Source organism: Dermacentor andersoni, chromosome 6 (genome assembly GCF_023375885.2).
Source record: "Dermacentor andersoni chromosome 6, qqDerAnde1_hic_scaffold, whole genome shotgun sequence".
Classification (NCBI taxonomy): domain Eukaryota; kingdom Metazoa; phylum Arthropoda; class Arachnida; order Ixodida; family Ixodidae; genus Dermacentor; species Dermacentor andersoni.
In genome coordinates, this window is record NC_092819.1 from 78,316,490 (window position 1) to 78,340,097 (window position 23,608).

The 23,608-nt window shown below is 44.6% G+C and overlaps 1 protein-coding gene across 2 annotated transcripts in view; it reads right to left on the minus strand.

The window, feature by feature from the left end:
* The window catches only part of LOC126522438 (N-acetylglucosamine-6-sulfatase-like), a 38,238-nt gene extending 15,789 nt beyond the window's left edge, over positions 1 to 22,449 (minus strand). Inside the window, exons 1-7 of one of the 2 annotated variants that reach the window (XM_050171182.3) lie at positions 22,316 to 22,449; positions 15,043 to 15,223; positions 14,108 to 14,167; positions 8,418 to 8,621; positions 4,523 to 4,588; positions 3,372 to 3,470; positions 1,126 to 1,299 (exon numbers count right to left, since the gene is read on the minus strand). In XM_050171182.3, the coding sequence (XP_050027139.1) occupies positions 1,126 to 1,299; positions 3,372 to 3,470; positions 4,523 to 4,588; positions 8,418 to 8,621; positions 14,108 to 14,167; positions 15,043 to 15,171 (732 nt within the window). In that variant the 5' untranslated portion in view covers positions 15,172 to 15,223; positions 22,316 to 22,449. Of the gene's footprint in view, positions 1 to 1,125; positions 1,300 to 3,371; positions 3,471 to 4,522; positions 4,589 to 8,417; positions 8,622 to 14,107; positions 14,168 to 15,042; positions 15,227 to 22,315 lie in introns of both variants that reach the window. The other variant, XM_055066409.2, reaches the window with a different exon arrangement.
* Positions 22,450 to 23,608: the final 1,159 nt, after the last annotated feature.

The window sequence follows — 23,608 nt, forward strand, 5'->3', positions numbered from 1 at the left end:
ACTGCAAAATATCCAAAACCTTCACCTATCACCAACCCTCCTTTATACAGTGTGTCCCAGGTAACGTAGGCCTGGACATATAAAAAAAAAGAGGTACTATGAAATTCGAGGATATGACCAACGGTGTTTTATTAGCGGTCTCCTCCGGAAACTGGAGATTTATTTTCAGTCATCATTCATTAGTTGATAAGTCAAAATTATATTATTGCGTAAGTTAAGAAAGCGAAATTGTGCATTGCATTCGAAAACATCGTATTCAGCAGCTTGTAGCTCGTTTCGCTACATATTTCCTAGTTATTTCTTCCAAGCTTCAAAGTTGTGTCGCCTAAACGCGAAGAACGATGGAAAGTGAATCCCGCGTGCGCGACATCGGTGCTCTCGAGAGGGATTTCAAACTAACTCTATACTCAATGGCTGACGTTGGTGGCCACGAAAACCTGACAAGGCGGAGGTGTATCTGTTGGCGGCAGCTACATATGTAAGCAGCCCCAAGCACACAGGCTTAGGGAAGCGTTAAAGAGTACGACTGAAATGAAAAAGAAAAAATACTGTTTTATTGATTTTCGCTGTTACAACGCCACCTTGTCGCTTTTACGCCGCCGCTGAGTCAGCCAAGGAGTAGCGTTGGTTCTTAAAGATTATTTTCAGAGCGCTTCTACTTAACCGCGACAACGGTTAAGTAGCAGCGCGCCAAATTGGGTCTTGTAGGTTAAGGATGCTAATCGCATTAAAATACTCTAGTTTGCGGCAGATAACAAAACATCATTCGTCCCATCATCGTATCTCGTAGTAACCCCCTTTCCCTTTTTCTTTATTTTTTTTTCATTGCTTGACCTGCATCAGCTGAGACACCCTAGCCTGTATAACAGATTAACATTGGGAAGAACCTAGTGACATACGTATATGTTACCAACATTTTCGATTAATAAAAAAACAAATTACTCAATCATACATTAAAACGTTTTGGTAAAGAATGTGTCTTAACTTTTTTTTAATGTGTACGACGCATGCGCGTAAACTAACAAAACAGCGTAAATGCAAATACGTAGGTGGTATGAAAACAATGGATGAACTATTGATATTTTCCCCTTGGCGTCCTATCAAGCGGTGACAGGCGAGGCCTACCCCATTGACGCTGATGTTGAAAGCCGGTGTCCTGGGCGCCTTCAGGTTCGGGAATGCGTCCCTGTGGCGTACTGCAGGTGTGAATGGCGCATGCGGCGAAGGCGTGCTCAACATCATGAAGAAGGGACGTCGCTGATCTACCCGGCCCTCTAGGAATGACAGTGCCTTGGCTCTCTGCAGTGAAACAGCAGCAGCAGCAAGGTGAGCAATCGTAACAAATGCAGCTTGCGTTAGATCGCCAACTCGTCAAGGTTCAACGCCACCCCGGCTCTGAATTGCTGCATGTCGTTGCATTCGAAGTAGTCGTAATTAAAAAGTGCCTTAATGCTCGAAAGAAAGGGGAGAAGGTGTAGGAAGGAGGGAACATCTGCCGTGAATGCATAAATGAGCCGCTCAAGGCGAACATCTGTGTCAGTGTTGCCCGTTGATCACTATTATAGATATACCTTCACTTTTGCGAGACATAGCATCGAACAAGGTGCCTCACTAGAGTGATAGGTGTTATGCCCACTACGTTAGCCAACCAACGTCCGCTGAAAGTGATAGTCTAGAAAGTGATCGACTCAGAAAGAGAGAGGCATCATCACTCGGCATGCCTATATGGACTGGCCGTGCGCAATGCTTTTCTATTTTGCTTGGGTGAAGTGACGAGAATCGCACAATCGGCAGGACGTCGTCAATGGTATGTCCGCCGCAGCCGCGATGACATCATCAGCGCTCACGGCCTATGATAAATCGTGGTCAGTGCAAGATTTGTCGAAAGCCTATGTGCATGTGACCGGACCTGTGACTGGGCCGCCTCTCACTCTCTCTAGCTACAGATCCAAGCAGCAGCTTCACAGTCACAGATCTTGTCATTCGCGCAGTGGCTTCGAGGCTCTTGACATTGTTTGTGTTGTACATGCCTAGCGAATGCCTTCGTCGCGTTCTTCTATATGCGCATAGAACACATGTGCACTTTGTAACTGAACATTCTGCCGCATGCTTAACAGTATTCTGGACATAGCAAAACAGCGCATCGTGGATGGCAGTGAATCTCTGTAGTCTTTATAACGTCCTACAGGGGTTTTTTTGTATTGCTCCCGTGACAGTGACTCACACGTAAATCGGACAGTAAACGGGGAGCATGCAGATAGCATTTTATGTTTCAATAAGGCCAAAGCCTACCGCGAAGACTTAAATTGTTGATATTATCTCGAATTTATAAAAGACAATTACCATGACGCAGTAATAATAATCAGTAAGTTGTATTGGAGGACAAATGTGACTCTCGCAGTGCTTTCCAATTTTTCCAGTCTTGTGGCACCCGTATATGCCAAATGCCATCGATTTTCGTAGTCTCATAGTTCTTGCCGTCTCCGACTAAGTTTTCTTCTGTTCGGTATACTTACTCAGTTATCTTATTAGGTATCCACTTACTGGCTATGCGATTTATTCTGACTATATACTTTTTATTCTTCTTTCTCACTATCTCAGCAGCTGGCGTTACATCTCTCATTGATAGTATAAAAACGTACACTGAATCAAAGGCGACCACGTACACTTCATTTTCCCGAAATTGTGCGTGCAAAACCATTTTAAATAGTTGAATGTTGGACTAGTTGGTATTTCGACATGAGTATCATTTCAAGATGGTTCTCATGTACAAAAACAGGCACAAGTTTTTCTGTGTTTGAAGTCCCCACATGCCCGTGCACTGCCTTTTCACGGTGCGACAGGCAGAGCCGATGCGTATGCTGTACCGGCTTTATCGCTCACACGATGGGAGTACTTTTTTTTCTTCTCATTTTAAATAAACTTATGCACCTGGCACCTGTCATAGATGCCAGCTACTCTGCTCAGACGCCAAAAACGTGGTAAAGAAAAGACACGCCATGAAGCTTAAAGCCACAGTAGGGCATAGTAAGCAGCCGAGGAAGTTTTGATGGGGAGGAAGAGGAACGAAAGGAAGAAGGCAGGGAAGATAATCATTAACGCATAAGGCCGACCGCCGTACGCTGGGAGAAGGGAAAAAAGCAATAGAAAAATGATATAGGTATGCGCGGTGAGTTCGCGAATGCGCGCGGAGGGTACCACTTAGTCGAAGGTGTTCACAAAGCTGTCGCCCTCAAAAAACGCAAAAGGGCCTTCACAGACTTGTGGTGCGACGAGCGATGGGACAGTTGATGGAAGTCTCACTTGTTAATCATTGGTGGTATTGGTTGCTATTGGTAGTTGCTTCATCTATGGAATCAATTCCGGCTCACCAGCACGTCGGTGAGGTAGTCCTCGTTCGGGCTGTCGCCATGTTTTTCCGCCGTGCCATCAACGGACAGCGTGTAGTTGTAGTAGACCGAGTTTCCCACCTGCGAGGCAGCGACCACGGTGGTCAGGACATGATACAAATCCGAAACTCACGCTGTGAAAAAAAAAGACTAATACAACACAAATTCCTGCGCGCATAAATCTCCGTCATGCTGGCTGATTCCGTGAGCTGTATAATGTACGAAAGTTTGTAAATGTAGGTGGGAGTAAAGTTGCTATGGACATGGTTAATAGAGGTACCACTTTTCCTCCCTGAACTTTAGAGATAACCCTGGAGCATTCTTATCTTTGTTTTTCACGCATTCCCAATCTACCAGCTACATTCTCTCTGGAGATCTAATCTCGATCGGTCGTTCTCGGGGACAATTGCAGCTTCGCGCGGAGTAACGGCCAGCGCTTTGGTGCGACGGGCTATCCCTTTAATACAGTTGAGAACTACTCTACGTGAGAAGTTGGCCAAGAGTGGACCGCTCCTCTCTTTGCATCCACTTCCGCTGGCTATAGGCAGTCAACACGCAAATGCCAGTCGTCGAGAGAAAAGGAGCGCGAGCACGTATAAAGACCCTCCACTGCACAGAAATTTTAATATGCCCTTTGTCTCTAACGACAAATAAAAAATTTTAATTGCCAAAACGACACATTTGCCCACGGCAAAGGCTATCCTTCATAATTTTTATCCGAGATCCTTGTCCTTGCTTTACACGAAGACATTGTTGCCGATACAATATCTCGCTTTAGACAATACAGTTCAGTTGTGAATAATTTTCCTTTTCATTTATGAATCAACAAAATGAATTCGCGCAATTAATACGCTTCTTACAAACTTAAACAAATTAGGCCGAATAGCGCGTAACTTGCCTATTGGTAATTATCATACATTTCCTGATGCCTGCAATTGCTAATTATGCTATATAAAAAATACGTCCTCATTATTTTTTTTCTGCTGCCCTCAGGGAAATCACCTCTTTTTTGTTAGCTGATGCACGTGTAATGCTGGCTCAAGAAGTGCACGTATGATAAGTTTCTCCTGAAAATGCTCAAGCTAGCGCAAATAGGGTGGAACCAAGAGCATCCAATTCACGTAGATACTTGCCAGGCCGTTCCAGTTGGTCCATCCCGGAGGCACGTGTTGCACGCCGCCAGCCCGCGTGTGACCGTACTATAGGGCGAAGACAGAGGAATCGGCTCAGTCGGTCACCTCCTCCTGCTATGTGTGCTGAGTGAGTTCATGCAGGAGTATATCGAAAAGCACGAGAACACTAAGCAAACGTACGGACACTAATCGGAGGCCAAATTCACGAAGATATTTTTTTGCTCTTGAGAGGAAGCCTTTTAGCTGGCGGTAGACTCCGCGATTTCCATATTCTAGTGCGTGTAAAACGCAGACAGACTTTCACGAGAAAACCGCAGGACCGATTTGAACGAAATTTGTTGCATTTGAGAGAGAGAAGGTTGAATTGTGGATAATCTAGGTGCATAATTTAGATGCAGGGCCTCAGGTGCTTTACAAAAATTCCCGAAAATTGGCGAGTTCCGGAAAAAACTGAGGCACGGAGTTTACACATCCGTAACACCGAACCAAAAAACATCTATCGTATTTCGGCCATACTTAATCCGTTACAGCTTATAAAGCAGATAACTTTCACTTATTAATATACGGTTTCCGTGAAATTGTTACAACGGTTATGAGCATTTTTGCAAGCGTCACACACAAATTAGTTGCGCATTCTATAGCTCGGTGTGTAATACATCAATTTTGTACTCTTTAGATGTGTTATTAGGTGCAGATTACAGAATCGCGATATATTTATATTGCTGTTTTAGAGTTGCAAGGTTGATACATGTTTTCTTTTTTAATTTTGCGATTTCAACAATGTTTTGCTAAAAATTAACGGCGTAATGTAAAAATTCGCGTCATACAGTCACTAGATGTTTTTTTTTTTCTTGCAAAACAACTAACATCATCAATGAGAGAGAGATACAGAAGAAATGGAAAAAGCAGGGAAGTTAACCCTACGCTGGGGACAGAGGGGAGGTTAAAGCGACAGGAAAGTATAAAGAGAGAGAAAGAAAGGGAACAGACATAAACACAGTCGGTCACTGACACCTCAAAGTACCACCGCACAGCACAGTGGCACTTGTAGCCCTAACGACCTCATCGAAATCGGCGCAGTGGTGGCCGAGAAAGCTGATTTCTCGTTTCCTACGTATTTAAACAGGATCCCCTAAGCTAAAGTTTTCTTTAGGAGGAACAGCTGGGAAGCCTTATATACTGGGCTCCTCAGATGCGCGTATGTCCTCTGCGCCCAACATAGCAGGAAGCAAAGCTTTTTCACAGCCTACTCTAACGACGCCGGTGGCCCTCACCGTTCACGTTCGTTTCGTTTCTATTAATTCCTTATATATAATTCGCCAAAGGAGCCGGAGTGTCTCGCCCTGATTCAGCACAGTTTCATTCTTCTTGCCATGGTCTGTAGCGAAAACTCGTTCCTCGGTTACTTGTTGGACTGTTCGCCTTACGCAGAGCAAAGGAAGAAGCTACGCGCAACGGGCTGAGAGTAATGACCAACAACCCTTTCTGCCGTCGCACTGCATACTTGGACTATCGCCTATGTCAAATACTCTGGATCAGTATTTTCTGATCTTCTTAGGCACGTGTAGAAAATTTTGGGACATATTAGGCATTTATTTATTTATTTATTTATTTATTTATTTATTTATTTATTTATTTCAGATTTACAATAGGTTGGTTCCGTTGTGTTACATTTTCTTCTCCAGCGACGCTGTTAGTTTGACTTCAAACGCTCGAACACGTTTTACACGTGCTTTTATGCGTTATAGGCCCTGGAAGAACTGCATTATTTAACGAGTTTATATTTAGAGGGACTGTTGGGCAGATTAGGGAGTGACACGAAGCAAAATTTTGAAGTGTTTGAGTTAACTAGGTGCTAAATTAAAATCAAACTGTCGTGCTTTTTCTGTTTGAAGGCGTTAAATTAAATGCTTGCAAAGTTTCTCTACCACCCTGGGAGAACATAAGGTGAGACAAATTCTGTATTTGCAGAAACCGGAGGCAATGTTATGGGGACGTACGGCAAAAGTTTGAAATGTGTAGCACAATCAATACCTTTGTAGAAAATGCAAGCGTTCCAGAGCTTTACAAGTGGCCTTTAAGGTCCGCACTGGAAGTTTGCCCAATGTACTGAAGAAACTCAACTTGTAACAAAATTGAAACTTTGAAGGAATAGAGGGCATCTTATGCATGATGCGTGGGCAACGTTTAAAGCGCGTCAGTTAATAAAAGCCGCTTGAAAATATTATATCGCAGTTATCCACTGTGTTTTCAAGTGCGCCGAAAAACTACGTCACTCCGAGTTTATATTTGGTGAAAACTGAGGGGACTGTAAGTTCAATATGTAGCGAAGCTCCAACATTTATGGTTTAATTATGAGCTTTGCAAACGATTACTGAACCTTCGTTCTCTCTATGCGGCCGACAAGGCACGTTGAGAGTCTCCCAAATCTCTTTGGTGAAATTTTGGTTTTCTTTGTTGAAAATAAGGGGCAGGTTTTGAGTCATTGGTAGGTAAAATTCAAAGTGGGTGGGTCAGTTGCGGCCTTTGCAATAAATTACGTAAGCAAGCGCTTCGTAGTGCTATAAGTTTGTATTGCGTACGGCATAGATGAATGTAGCGCACTGTATTGGGAGAACTGTAATTGTCGCTGCCATTAAATTTAACAAAAATGGTGAAAGAAATATCGCCGATGTGCATATAGGTTTAACGGGTGCGGATAAAACACAGCCCTTGTCAAAAATTCCTTTATTAAGTGCTCGAAAGCGTTCTTCCTAATTTCTCGAGAGAACTCTACGACCTAGCGAATTCATGTTTTTGAAAAACGGGGTCGGGTTATGTGTAATGCAAGGTAATACTGTAACGTTTCTTTTAGTAATTCGAAGCTTTGCAAATAACTACCAAACTCTCAATTTTCTATTCATTTCCTGCGTTATGCTAAGCACCCATGCCATCGTTAGTGAACTAAACAAGCCAACCTATTTCTATTTCGTGGAACTTGGTGGGCAAACTATGGATGTGTAAACAAAGTTCAAAGCATGTCGGTTAATTCTAGCCTTTGCAGTAAGTTACTAACGGGAGTGCTCCCGAGCAATATAAGTCCATGGGTTATAAGAACAGCGCGCAATTCACTTGTACTCGAAAGAACTGTAACAGCCAGTGAGCTCGAATTTGGTGATAATTCGGGGAAGAGTATGGCTGATGCGCACGCGAAGTGAAATATGTGTTGGTGAAATATGAACTTTGCTAAAAAACTCCTTATATTAAGTTTTCGAAAGCGTTTCAGACGGGCGACTAATATGCAGGCAACGTTTTAAGGTGTGCGGTTTAATCACAGAAAATTGCAATTGTTGATATGCAACTGCTCGAAAGAGAGCTTCGCGGGAAATTGAGTTGCATAATTGTGCGTCTCTCTCTCTCTCTCTCTCTCTCTCTCTCTCTTTCAATTGAGAATTAAGGAGCGTGTTCGTCACTTTTCTCCATCTTTATTCCTTCGTCCCAGGTTTTCCGCTACGGTAACGGCACATTCCACCGGTCGTTTCCAAAGCTTCAAAAGTCGTTAATAAAGAAAAAGAAAAAAAAATGAAATTAAACTTCCCGAACGAAAGCAACCCAAACTATTGTGGGACAAGAATGGAAGACAGAGAGAGTCAGTTTGCACGGTTTTCGTTCTGACTGACCCTGTACTGATCAAGACCAACAGCAAACTTTCTTGATCAAGCTATGAATTTTTACCGCGACGATTACCAGATTGCTGCAGCCTTTACAAAGTCGGCACACGGCTACTCAAGTTCTTTGTCCATGTAATCCTGCATCGTTTTTGGTTCACAAGATCATTGTAGTGACGCCAGCTATAGAGCACTCTAAAGCGACCTCCACCCTGCCCGAACTTTCACCTTATTCAGCCCAGATTTACCCGGTTGAGGTATTTCCCGGCGTAGAAGGTCTCGTAACCCGACCGCTGGAGGTCCACGGCGAACGCGCTCCGCTCGGGCCCTCGCTGCCAGCCCTGCGAGCTGCAACCCCCGGACAGCGAGTTGTTGGAGACGCCAGTGTTGTGCGCGTACAGGCCCGTCAGGATGCTTGAACGGCTTGGGCAGCACAATGGCGTCGTCACGTACTGCGCCGAAAAATTAACGACGCACTGTTATTTACACTGCTTTCGCGGAAGATATACCGACGTTCTACCCGAGACGTGACCGTATTTTGGCGACTATGTCGACTTCTCACAGGTTTGTTGCTGGGCGTGGAAGCTGGTGTGGGTTACTTGGTGTGCCGTGTTCTACGCGTGGTGTCTGTTTTCGCGTCGTTCAAAAAAAAAAAAAAAGAAAAAAAGACGGCAGACTTTTGAGAGTTGGCAGAAGCGCAGCGCAATTTCCAGTGAAGCTGTTTCTTTCGAGCAGTTGCGATGCGAATTTCGGTGGCTTGTAATTGCATAAACGACATACTTTAAAGCATCGCCCGCAAATGATTGGCCCGTTTGGAAGCTTGCCTGCATATAACGCTTTCAAGAACTTGTCTGGGGATTTTTTACAAAGGCAGTGATTCATCCACCGTACTTCGCCAGAACATTGGTGATATAGTCACTCCCACCCTCCCCTGCTTTGTTTTTTGTTTCGAATTTGATTTCTGTTGCGTTCATTGTGTTCACACAAAGCAGTGGTATAAAGCGTGCGTTGCTTACACTTATAATGCTCCAAATCGCTTGCTTGCATTCGTAATTTACTGCTAAGGTCGTAGTCGGTCCAGATGCTCCGAATTTAGCTTACATATTACTCATAACCTGCCCATAATTATAAAGAAATATAAACAATGCACCGTGTTTAATACAACTGTACAGGACAGTAGAAAAAACTACTACACTAATCTCGCATAACGCATAAAAAGGTATAGAACAAAGGTGTAGTAATATTTTGCAACGCTTGTGATTACACATTGCCACACATCGTACTTATAATGGCTTCCATTTGCACCAAATATAAACCTGGCGTAACGTAGAGTTTTCTCGATCGGGACGTTGGGAAGATAGGTGATAACGGCCCTATCACACTTTGGAGCACTTGTTTAAGAATTTTTGTTAAAAGTTCTATTTGATTCACACGCATTTAACTTCGCACACAGATTTGCGATAGCGTTCCTTCCATTTTGTCTAAATTTAATTCTGGTGCCATCTTGAGTTACGTCATGGCAGCGGGCTACATTTTGCGCTGCTCGTAAAGCACACCCATAATGCTACGGAGCACTTGCATGCGTAATTTATTACAAAGGCTGGAAACCCATGAACTTTGAAGTTTACCTACAAGTTACCCATAACGCGCCCCTATAGTTTTGGTCAAATATAAACAATGCGTTTTCTTTACTTCGCTGAGGAAACCAAGTAAGAGCCTCGTGCGACGCACGAAAATAGGGGAAAAGAAACGATGATGAAGTAAACGTTTGGAAAGCTTCCGATTAAGCCGTGAGCTTTAATGATTCGCCACATATTCTAAATACCATTCACGGAATTTGAACTTGGCGTCTTGTATAGTTGCTTTAGGACCGTGGGAAAGATTGCGAGGAACGGCAATATGACATTATGGAATGCTTGAACAAGTGATTTCTACAAAAGCCTTAATAAACCTTAAACAGATGAAACATTTATCAATGGTCACTCACAACATGATTCATACTTCAATGAAATATAAACAATGTGCCTCGCGCTGTTCACCGAAGAAACTGAAGAGACCGAGGAGTTTGTGTGTGCCTGGAGAACTGTCGGAAATTTCATGCCTCGTTGTGTATCATGGATGAATTCAAGCATAATCGCAAGGATAGGAGCCATTTCGTTTGGCTACTCCAAGTGATGCAGCATGCCACGAAAGAAGTTCTTCCGACTTAGAAAGGACGAAAGGTACGATGTCTTATGTGTTTTAGAGTCGTCGTTTGATGTGCATGAGAAGACTGTTAGAGCGTTTTAGTATCAGGAGGAGCATAGAACTATTTTATTTCAAAGTAGAAGTCTGACCAGTTCGAGCAGCATTTTCTACGCAGCTGACTCGATTGTATGACGCACCTAAAGAATATATAAGAAGCTACATGTGAATTATAGTCCTTTTATTGCGAAGCAATACTACTTTAGGTCGCACTTCAGCCCGTTCCGTGGCGAGGCGGTGGTAGGCACCATTGACCTTTAGCGTGACCTCGCTGCGTGACGTCACACCACGTGACCTAGAGTGACGTCACACCAGCTGTGTAAAAATGGGGCCCCATCTCACGCCGTCGCGAGGCGAGGCGGTAGCCACCAACGGCGGCCTAACTCCTGCTCCTCTCACCAGGGGCGCTACGGTCGGAGTGACGTCACACCAGCTGTGTAAAAACGGGGCCCCATCTCACGCCGCCGCGATGCGAGGCGGTAGCCACCAACGGCGGCCTAACTCCCGCTCCTCTCACCAGGGGCGCTACGGACACTATTGCTTCGCAATCACCAGGCTTAACCAAGCTAAGCCACGGCCGTTTTTTTATTTTCTTCCCTCTTTCTAACACTTGTTTTGATGTAAGTGTGGCCAGTGAGAAACTCCATGGACCGCAACAGGCGTCAGGGCGCCGTGTTTTATATTATTGCAATGACAGGACGCTCGCAATATTCTTGAGCTGTAGTCATATGGAGTTGAAACGTAGCAAATCATGTCATCTCAGTTTTATGAATTTGGTTCTGCGATTGCACCTTTCCATTTTTTTTTTTGCTTAGAAGCTATCAAAGCATCTCTGCTTCATCCCACCAGCTCCGTGCAGGGCGGTGAAAGCTACAGGACGAACTCGTGACGAACATAGTCAGAAGTCGCAGGAATAAGGCCCCGGTTTCTCTACGAGCTCGTAACATGCGCAATATGCAAGGAGGACGCCAGTTATGTCTTGATACAAAGTACTAAAGGCTTTCTTGAGTTTCCCACTTTTCAAGAAAAAAGTCGAGAAACACAAACCAGCGTATCGTTGCACGACGCCTCTTTGCCTGTCTGTATTAAACGATTTTTTTTTCATATACAATGTACGGAAATTAATACAGGGGCATTTCAAGTGCCTGCAAGGGTTTGCCAATGTCGTCCTGTAAATATTTCCTGTCTCATTTAATGAACCAAACAAGAAATTACTTGCTGGTTTACTTACCCACTCCCGCATCTAAATCCTAAAGGTGAAATAATACGTTAATTGGCTTGTGACGACAAATGCTTTGAATACGGCTCCTCTAATCGCGTCTCCATTGAGTCTGAAACAAGGTGGCGTCGCTCGATGGGCATTGCGCGCTGCCATATTTGCTTTATTATCGCCTCTGCCCTCCAGAGCTCTCATGTGGCACTGCGAACACCGATCTCGGGGGGGGGGGGGGGGGGCGATGTAGGAGTATAGGAAGATTCATCAGCCTGGTTATAGCCTCAGGGATCACCGTGAGCAGGTTCATACGTTAGTGGGATCCTGACGTCTCGCAGGCTAAATGTTTTAGACAATGTCATTGCACACGCTGTGATAAGAAGCCGAGCCACTCGGAGTACAACGGGGCGACGGGGCCGAATGGTAATTTTCGCGCTCTCCACATACACACATACGACACACATACACACATACATACGCATGCATGCATGCATACATAAATACGAGGGGGTGCTGAAAAATACCTGGCTGTTCCAACTTGCATGTACAATTAAAACATAAACTTGGCACAGTATAAAAGCTTATTATCTTGTTAAGCAATGGTGAAAATATGAGAAGTGTCTGATTTTTATAGCTATTTTAATTTTAGATAGAACTTGAGATGGCAGAGGCAGAAGCTAGTTTCGCGTCTTCGGAGTAACGGGGCGTCATGAACTTCTTGTTTCTTCTGGGAAAGTCTGCAAAGAACATTCACCCTGAGATGTCAGAAATACTAAGGGAGACGTGTTCTTCTTACAGTACAGTAAAAACGTGGGTTTCTCATTTGAAGATGAACCCCGCAGTGGGCGCCCTGCAACCTCAATAGGTGCGGCAACAAGCGGTGCTGTCCATAAGCTGATTCTTGAGGATGGGTGAATACCCACCAAAAAGATACCCTAGTTACTTGACATCTCCCGGGAGCGTGTTGGTTTCATTACTACCAATATCCTAAACATGCGCAAGCTTTCAGTGAAGTGGGTGCCAGAATGTTTGAACAGCGAACCGAAAGAGGAACGAGTTGAGGCATCCAGAGCTGGTCTGGCTCATGTTGACGATGCAAAGGATGTTTTGGATAGGTTAGTGACCAAGGATAAAACCTGGTTCCACATTGATGATCTAGAAACGAAAGAACAGTCAAAGGAATTAAGTTACGGTGGGTCCCCACGACCGGAAATATTCCGCACCCAGAAATCGGCCAGTAAGTCACGGCATCCGTTTTCTGGAACAAAGACTAAGCCAGTGTCCTGGAGCAGTTGAAGGAGGCAGTAAAAACGAAACCCCTGAGAAAGTTGACCGAAGGGATCTTTTTGTTGCAGGAGAATGCACATTCGCACACGTCCAAAGTTGTGGCTGCCAAGCTGAAGACTGTGGGTTTTGCAATCGGTCCACCATCCCCTTATTCACCCGACCTGGCGCCTTCTGACTACCATCTGTTTCCGAACTCGAAGAAACATCTGAAGCGTCGCCAATTTGACGGCATTGTTGATGTCAAACATGGTGCTGAGAGCTTGTTTGACGACCTATAACAATATTTCTTTCTGAAATGGATTAGAAAAGCTGAAGCAACCATGTAACAACCGTATCTGTCTGAGGGGGAATATATTGAATAAATGTGTACTTTCAAAAGTTTGAATCTATTCTTTCTGTACAAAGCCAGGAACTTTTCAGCACCCCCTCGTACATACATACATACATACATACATACATACATACATACATACATACATACATACATACATACATACATACATACATACATACATACATACATACATACATACATACATACATGCATGCATACATACATACATACATACATACATACATACATACATACATACATACATACATACATACATACATACACACATACATACATACATACATACATACATACATACATACATACATACATACATACACACATACATACATACATACATACATACATACATACATACATACATATTTTATTCCATGAAAAACAAAGCAGTATTCGGGCCCGCGGAAGCGTAAATCGCTTGTGGGCGAGACACGGCAAATGTCTCGTCAGCACACACACAAGAGAGAGTGAGAAAAAGAGGGTACAATGTTAAAAGGAATAAAAAAATACCATAACAAATTTAATGTGCCGCATTTCAGGCTTTTCCAGAGCACTCATAAACAACCAACCGAGGATACCAGTGCAGTAAGAAAAGTTCTCAAGTTGACTGCGTAGAAAATCAATTGTAGCATCTAGCGTGCACATTGCCGTCTCACTAATGTGTGCGTATATGCGCACGTATCCGCACACTTCTGTGTTCTTATTGTTCGTTCCGAAATGCTTGTACAAATTTATGTTGTTCGCCTCTCACAGAATTGATACGTCCCCGAACAAAATTGTGCAGAAATAAAAGAAGAAAAAAAACGTTGCTCACGAGCACGCATATAATCGTCACTCACCGCATTGGCGAAAGTAACTCCACCGTCTCCAATGAGCATTCGGGTCCTCACGAGGGGTTTCTGCAAACACAGGTTAAAAGATGCGCTTTCACCGAGTTCTCGAAGTCTCAACCGCGGCAGAAAAGCACGAAACATTCACCGCAGGGTCATGTACATTGCGTCAGGATTTATCGATGCCTGCTGCACAAGAACCGCACAACACACTCCTTGAAGAGGGCTGCGATAGGCCCTTCCGTGTCGTGGTGGTTGTGGCTGTGGTCGTGGTATAGTGGCGGCTAAAGACTCGCGATCGGGGTTGGACCCGTTTGACCATCTCTTGAAATGTCACCGGGGCACGAAACCAAGCTATATATATAAAAAAAAAACACTGCCAAGATGCACACACGCTCACCGTCACACTCCCAGCTTCTCCCCTTACACAGACACATTAACTGGTCCAACTCGTAACGCTTTGCCGAGCCCCAAACGTTGCTGGATAGTCGGCTGCCTGCAAACGCCAATTTCCGCAGTGCGTGGGACCTGCATAACCTTCTTTTTTTCTGTTGAAAGAAACGTGTCCGTTCCAGCGTGGTTGCATGGGCAAGAACATAAAATAGGCTGGGCCTCTCATGCGGCGTAGTATCGTGATTAAAGCTAAGAAAGGGCACGCGCCGTCTTAAATGCAGGTGTTGTAGGCAGGTCCAGTCCTTATTCGATAGCATAGTTTTGCTTCTCTTCGGCAAAACTACTTGGCTACTACGGGTTGGTGCGGCGGAACTAAAAACACCGAAATCATATCGTCCAGTGTTTTTTCAGTGCTTTAGTGTAGTCACCTAGCTGTTGCACTGTTCTCAATACAACGACTGAACTCAAAGTGCACCTATTTTTTTATTTGGATTAGTTTAATTCGTTTAACCTGTAATTGCTACTAGCAGCAAAACGCTTATAGTGCTCACCATCATGCTGCCAAGCTCCAAGTCCAAGTCGTCCGTGAGGAAGAACAGCATGTTTGGTCTGTTTGTCTGCGCTTGAACACTTGTTACAGCCAGGAGGGCAATGACTCCGATGAGCAGGAAATGTGGCATCACGGTAGCGGCTGGTTGCAGCGGAGACCAAGTTCAGTCGATCGTTCTGGAGCTGCTTGAGGAAAAGAAGGAAGGCAAAGAGCTCCAGTATAAAGCTGCGACAGAGTGATGCTTTTGCAAAAAAAAAAGAAAGAAAAAAAAGCCTCATGCGGCTAGGCAGAGTCCAAAACTTGCAAAACTCAACAAATGTAGCTAGAATATCAGCCAAAGGTACCCGGAAGATCCAGAAAAAAATTCGGTGCATCGGCCACTTCTGAAAGGGCGACTATTTAAACTTCGAGTTTGAATTTGGGTAGAATAATTAGAGAGGGGGTTGCCATGGCGTACCGGGACTGCTCGACGCGGCTTATTGTGAACAAGGTGGTGGGAGCGCGAATCCAAGTTAAGCGTTCGGTGCGTCAGGGCTGCCCTCTCTCGCCGCTGTTGTTTTGCTTGTATATTGAGTCTTTTTGTTTGAGTGTCATGGAGAATGACTGTGTCCGCGGGTTTAAACTGCACGAGGTTGAAGTCCGCCTGTTGGCTTATGCAGACGATATTGCTGTGTTTTGCACTGATTCAGACAGTATAACGCAGGCTGTCAAATGCGTTAAAAGTTTTTGTGCTGTAAGCGGCAGCGCGGTAAACTGGGGTAAGTGCCTGGGATTCTGGCACGGGGATTGGCGTGGGGCCCCAGACACTTTTGCGAACATGAGTTTCGTTACGACTCCGGTGAAATACTTGGGTGTTCCCCTTCAGTTATACAAAGACAGTGAGTCGTACTGGAGGAGTGAAGTGGATAACCTTCGGGACAGGGTAAACAAATGGAATGGCTGGAATTGGTCTATGTTTTCCAGAGCCACAATTTGCAACATATTTTAGTGAGCAAACTTTGGTACATCCTCCAAGTCTTGCATTGCTCAAGGGTAAACATCCAAAAAATTCACCGGGTGTTCGCAGTGTTTGTGTGGGCGTCGTCATGGAAGAGATCAAGTCGCACCAATTTGTTTCTTCGAGTTCGAAATGGAGGACTTGGATTGTCACATTTGTTTTTGAGACAGGTAGTCAATCGCTTTTTTTTCTTCAGGGACGCAAAAAACCCGTTTTTACACACTGTCTGCCAACTTCGCCTGGGCAAACACTTGCCCGAAATAGTTGTCTCAGCGGGCAGTTTGCCAGGGGGTATTTATGGTTTTCTACGTGAAGTTGTGGTTTCATGCAGGCTTTTGTCAGCGCGTTATTCACTTCAATATTTGAGTGACGTCAACCGGAAAAAATCTGTACAAGGGCCTGTGTGATGTTGTTCTTCCCGTGCCTTTATATCGGTCTCTCTACAGAGCTAGCCATGGGCACAATGTTCTGAAGCGCGTTAAGGCGATGCTAGTACCGTCAGGCGCTAAGACGTTCTTTTTTAAATTGCACTCCGGAACGCTGTCTGTCAAACCATGGCTGGCTGAAAGCGGTTTCTTTGTTCCTTGGGGCACTCATTGTACAATTTGCAAGCAGGAGGAGACAATTGAACATGTTTTTCTGCATTGTTGGGATGCCGTTTTCCTCTGGGATGTGCTCCAGCGCACAATCAAAAAAGATTTCCCCCTAGATGCGTATGGGATTCGCTACTTGCCAATAGAAAGTGATGATGGTACCCCATTCGATGTGATCATGCTTATTGCCCTGCATAGCATTTGGAAATGTAGAATGGCGGTAAGGCACACCGATCTCGATGCAAGAGCGGCTCGCCAGTATTTCAAAGAAAGCATACGGGGCTTTGTAGAGGAACAAAAGTTGCTGGAGTGCATCCCAGAGTGGTTGCCACGTGTTGAATTATCATTGGCGATAAGGGAATTTTAGCACAAGCGCAGCCGCACAAGTTCTGCGGTCGTTTCTAACATATTGTGAGCGTGCCTTTTGATTATCTGTGAATGTTCTTTTTTTATCCGGGCCAATGACCGGCAATAAAGAAAAAGAGTTTTATCCAGCGCATAACTGCCACTTTTCAAGCATACCAATTTTATGCATATGTATCCGGCTTCACATAGAGCCATGCAAATCTTATTGCAATCAGAGATTCTTGCACTCATAGTGATGACCTGAGCTAAATGTCGAGACTTATACGCCTCCGTGCTATGCCACGATACGAAAACCCTGCTCGCGATGAAGCTTGCTTATTCAGTACACTTCACTGTTGCCGTTTGAGCCTCGTTGTTTTCATGGCGTCGGTATTTTCTCTGCGGGATACCCACATACTCTAGACTACCAGATTTGCGCAGTGAAGTCAAATCCATGGATCGCATAACCAATAGAGTTAAAGACGGAGAACCTAGTGGAGTGAGGGGGCCTAACCAAGGAACGGGGCTCTCGTGCTCGACTCCAAATTTCTGTGTACAATGACGTGCGACGATGTAATACGTCAGCACGCTCAGCTATACAGACATCTATTCAAGTAACAAGATGCATGGACAGATTGTTACATAATTCAAATTCATGTTAAAAAAGAGAAACGAAATTTGTCAGCGTGGATGTTGTACGGCTGAAAAGCATAATCATCGTTGATTCGCGAGTTGCGTGTTCCTGGGCGTGTACACATTTCCACTTATCAGTCTTAATTTCACCTTTGATGGCATGGAGAACTATTTTGAAAGACTACTTATGAGTGCGATATTTTGAGCAGCTATGAAACTGAAACTCGTATTAACGACAAAAATTAAAGTTCACAGATTTCGTTTTTAATTAACAACTCTAGGGAGCACACTGCTATTGTTATTCTAAAGCTGAAAGAACTCAAGGCATATACTGATTTGCTCTAAAATTCTGTGATTAGCACCAGTTTCGCGATGTACCTGCTCAAGATGTGGGAACCCGCCATGGTTGCTTAGTGGCTTTGGTGTTGCACTGCTAAGCACGAGGTCGCGGGATCGAATCCCAGCCACAGCGGCCGCATTTAGACATGGCGGAAATGCAAAAAACACCCGTGTGCTTAGATTTAGGCGCACGCTAAAGAGCCCCAGGTTGTCAAAATTAATCCGGGGCCTCCCATGCACTACGTGTGTCATAATCAGATTGGGGTTTTTGCACGTAAGAACCTATAATCAAATTTTTTTTTCAATTTAAGATGTGTGATAAAATATTTGTTGGCGCAGTGCATCCGAATTGCGTTTTGTCGTAATATTAAATAATATGTTAGCTGATGTTAGGTTATGCCTTGTTATTGCCTAAAAACAATCCTTTGAAGTAGTTTGAAGTAGTTGAGATGGCAACCAATTCATATTATTTCCTAGTTTTCATACATTACGGCATAAGTGCGTTTTGGGCTGCAGACTTGATGTATGGTTCAGTTCTTCAATACGAGACATCTTTTTGCCTCATTAGAGGCAATTTGTGAGAGGTCAGTTGCTGGGTAGGGAAATTTCCCGTCTCGCCACCCTTCAGACCTCATGTAGTAAAAAGAAACGCATGGCCAACAGTGTAATAGAACCTCTCTGCCTTCGAGCACAGCAGCCCAAATGTTTTAACCATTATGGGCCGCGATCGCACGCATTCTTCTCGCGTGCCAAACCGGACTTGCTGTGTCAGTTTCCCGTGTTCTTTCCTCGTTATAGTTAGGGCTTTGAGACGCTGCGTTACAGTGGACCGTCTTTGGGATCGGCCCACATTCGGCGGCTGTTTTCCTCGTAACAAATAACGCTACACAGAAACTGTGCGTCGCTGTACCACCTCCCTGATCGGCCCAGGTCGAACACGTTTTTAACGTTTCATCAACCGAGTGAAAATGCCATCGTCGTTTTAACGCATACCACACGACATAGTGATAGGTAGTACGTATGCGGTTGCATAACACGCAGTCGCTGATGATGTCGCAGTCTGTATTTCTCTCGCTTAAGCTTGCCCAGTATCTACGTGGAAACCTGAAATTGGCATGCCGTAAGCTCGCGTCGAACGGCCGCAGTAGAAGTCATGCCGTCGGCGTCACGGAATCGTCGTCACCGTCGTCTTGCTGCTGACGTCACACACCCACAAACACGTTGGTCCACCTGGTAACACGTTGCGTAATCTCGAGCGATTCCGAGTAGCCAGCTACTAGAAGAATGCTTCGCATAACATAAGTTCTCACGGTGCGTGGAATTTGCTTCATTTTTGCCCTCCTCGTACACTTTCTTTGTGTAATATTCTAACAAGTTGTGAACGCTTTAACGATTAGCGACAATAATATCTGCGACGGAAGAAAGTTGCAATGACAAATTAACATGAAGAAGGATAATGTATGAAGCGGCAAGGAGGTTCAAAGCTTGGACAGAGCTTATGCATATTCGCTTACTTGCCCATCATTCATACCCCCGGTTCAACTGCCTTTGTTGGGTCGTATTCTCGCTCTCTCACTTTCGGGGACATCAGATATAGTGCGCCTGCATTAGCCGAGTCGTTGGAAGCGTACGTGACGGAAGAAGTGGCACAATTGTCACCAGCGTTAATTTTACGTTCCACAGTTCTTGTGTACACTGACAGGATACTTGCCACTCCGGAGAAGAGTCGCACTCTATAGTTAGGCTATACGTTAGAGCTAAAGTCAGCGTCACACTAAGAACACTACAAGGAAATACGCACTATTGTCAACGCGCGGCGCCCATTCAGAGCTTCATCCGACATTGAATTATAAACAGTGCAATGGATTTGTCTATACTTGGCTTCGAACAAGTTTTTAGTTTCATACAGTAACTTTACAAAGCCCCAGCACGATTACGCACAAAGAAAATATAAAAGAACTCGTTCACTTTTATTTCTGGCTATTGAACTACGTTCGTACAAAAAGCAGTGAAACGTTTTTCAGTAAATAAATTAGTATATTAATGAATTAGTAATCGATTATCTAAGTTACGTAAAACTGAAAACTTGCACAGTCATATTGATAAAACGCTACTATGTGTCTCGCGTTAACCTCCCCGCATTTAAATTAGAGTTTGTGGGTGTCAAATCGAGTATCAGAAATGATATACGTTCGGCAATGTGGGGATCACCGCAACTTCATTAGGTGGTAGTGAACCCGAGTTAGTGTCACATTTATATCCTTATCCTCCTGAGACCCGGGATGTATTTAGGTGCACAGATTTTTCCCAAACTTTTAGAATAAGCGAGCAGGGTTATGAAGGTGAAAAGTGTTAAATGTTTTTTCAATAGCCTTGATAGTTTGAGCATAGCGCGATGTCCAATATATTGGACACTGGGATGCTACCCGGTCTTTTTTCACCCAGCGCACACGTAATGACGTACCGCAGATATAGCGCTCAAAGTCGCGTGCAAAAATATTTTAATAACTCGAAAGAGAAAGTAGTGAATGAAGTACATAAAAAAGAGCATTCCTCTGCCCAACAAAAATTTTGCTTTGTGTTCACTTCCTGTGGGTAATTTCAAAACACCTTTTTTTTCCTTGGTGATGCAGAAGAAGAGCCGACATTTGGTGCAAAAGGACTTTGTTTTCATGTCGCAGCCCTGTAGTCTGCAACGGGCAGCGTTTGCAGTGTCTGCCTGCATTGAGCAGTGGGTAGTGCTCTTTTCTTGGGGTTCTCGAGGAGACGGTCGAGCCTGCTTTGATGGCGGCTGCCACTAGGCTTCGTTCTCACTCTCCGTTTCATCCTGCTTCCCTTGAGCCACGAGAGTCTTGGTAACAGATTGGCGGAACTGCATATATTTGAGTATTTCTTTCCGCTATTTCTTTAGGGAGCGTATGTCCCGCGTGTACTGCACCCAGGAGTTGCTGAGGGCAATGTCGAAGAGGTGAAAGATGGCTCTGATTGTCCACTTGTTAACGCGTGCTTTTATCCTGTAGTAACTTATCATTCGGTCTGCCTTGTCGACACCACCCATCTTGGCGTTGTACATGCGCACAATATTTGACTGAGGGATATCGATATGTTTTTTTTTCTCTTACGAGACCGCCTGCCACAGCTGCCTTGCGGGTCCTAGCCGTAGACTGAAAAAAGAAAAGTTATCGGCTTATTTCATCAGACACGCGAGGCCGGTCCCCCAAATAAAAAAAAGAGACGCGATTTCGTGGACAAGCCGCTAATTGCCAATAGTACTCGCCTGCTGTTCATAACAAGGCCATCGCAAAAGCGCGGTCAAAATAACCGGGTTGAGTCCTAGCGTCCAACGTAATGGACACGCGAAATCAAAGGAAGCGTAAAAAAAAGTAAGCGCGCGAACAGTTTAAATTTCGGATTCTGCGCGTACGCTGTTGTATTAACTTTATTATAAAATCAAAGATATGCCCTGAAAGCGGGTAGAAATTCCAGAAATAGTGCTTACTTCTCCGGCAGCTGCCGTAAAACGCCGCGCTGCTGAATGTCGCCATTGTGGAACTGTTTCGGTGGGAATTTCAACGATGTATTTTCATAAATACTGCATAGATGGCGCAAGCAGGCGTCCAATTAGTTGGACAGCGCGGTTTTAGGAGGATGAAAGGCTTGTTACAGGAGTACTGTCTCACTTCTGAATGTCCAATATATTGGACAAATCCCCATAGCGGGGTCTCAGGATCCTTATACTATTATCACGAAATGACAAATTAAAGGAATTGCTTAAAATGCAAATAAAGAAAGATCTCATGGTGCGTGTTATAGCGCCCAACTGTCACTAGATCTAAGAACACGAATACTCAAAAGCATGGGTGCTTATGTCACATCGAATTGCGAAACATCATTTATTAGTTACGGACATGAAACAACATGGAGCCATTAAAGAAGCCTCAGTGTTCTTTCTGAACGAACACATGCGAAAATCAGAGAAATTGTTACCTTTCTGCGGTTAGTGAAACCACTGCCCCGCCAGATTACGCTTTACTAATTTCAGCATGAAACTTTATGGTGAAAATATGGCAGAAAATAGTTGGTCGATCGAGGACATAATCGAGGTTGATCTGGACTTTTATGTACCAAAACCACGATCTGATTATGAGGCATGCCGTTGTCGGGGACTCCGGAATAATTTTGACCATCCGGGACTCTTCGAGGAGCACGTTTATCCAAGTTCCTTCTAGTAACTTCCCAAGGAAACTCTATATGGTCGAGAATGCAACCCATTACGGCTGTGGCAGCGTTTGTTGAGTTTCTCTCTCGTGATCTATGATGGTGCATGCAGCACATTGCGCAGTCTCGGATATGTTTGGAGCACTTACCCTTCAGTCTAAGACAGGCGCCTCGAATCGGGCAGCGAAGAAAGGACACCTCTAGAAGACGCGTGCGGCCCGCAATGGTCGTATCACCGGCGTCCCGCATGATAAGGGCCCATCGGCAAACACTGCGGCGGCAGGAACATCGAAAACACCCGATACTTGCTATCGCGCGGGGAACATCAACTCTCTCTCTCATCTATCGTAGTGCAGCTGGCCATATAGGTTGGTTATTTCCTGCGTTGGTCGGCACTTGATTCGTGGCCTTGGTCCATCAACAGGGATACCGCAAGAAACCGTTTCGGCGGGATAAAGACAGATTTGCTTGACACACGGAAGCCCTATTTCAGCCCGCGTAAAAAAAAAAGCGTAACGTGCCACACAAAAAATAATAATAAATAAATAATCATAATAAAGAAAAAGAAAGAAAATAAACAAGTGAGAAAGAAAACATTGCGGCAGGTCCAACGCACCTCCATGTAATGTAATAGAGCGAAGCTTCGTTTCAATGCATGAAGAGTGCTGGAGCCTGTGTTAGTGTCCGTGTTATCGCAACGTCAGTGCAAAATTCATGCCGAAGGCCCTCGCCCGAATCACATGCTCCACGTTGCGAGCTGTCCACAATCAGCCCCTTCGCAATCGGCTCGAATGCGAGCGCGTGTGCTTGTCGCGCACCCGTGCCATGCCACGTGACACGCGCGACTAACACCTCAAAAATGCTAATTGACGCTGGCACTACAGAAGTGCACGTGAAATAAAAAAAAAAAAACGATTGTGACCTAACGATTACAGCATCGGATTGCTGTGCTCGGGGACCGGGATTCGATCCCGCCATCGGAGACATAACTAATTTTTTTGTTTTTTTTTGTCAGCGGTTGAGCTGTTCGGTAAAACAGCCGCAGCACTCAGCAGCCACGGTCAGTAGAGACCAAGGGGGCTTGCAAAGAAAGCTTTAACAAACTGTGAAGGTTAACGTGGCGGAATTGCGCAGTGATCTACGAGGGACGCCTGAGTGGAGCTCTCCGATTTTAATTTTGACCACCCGGTGTTGACCAAAGACGAGCAGGCAGATACATGTTAGGTGCTTCATTACTGATGATTCGCAGCGCATCCCCGACACCGAAAACAGAGCTCGGAATGAAAACGAACAGCGGTGAACAGACTACTGAAACTTTACTTTCCTTATAGAGCACCTATTAAAATGCTTCGCACTAGGGAACATAACAACCACAGAGCAAAAGCATTAAAAAATGCTACCTGATCAAGCATCCCGTGCACGTGCGACTAATTTCACGACAA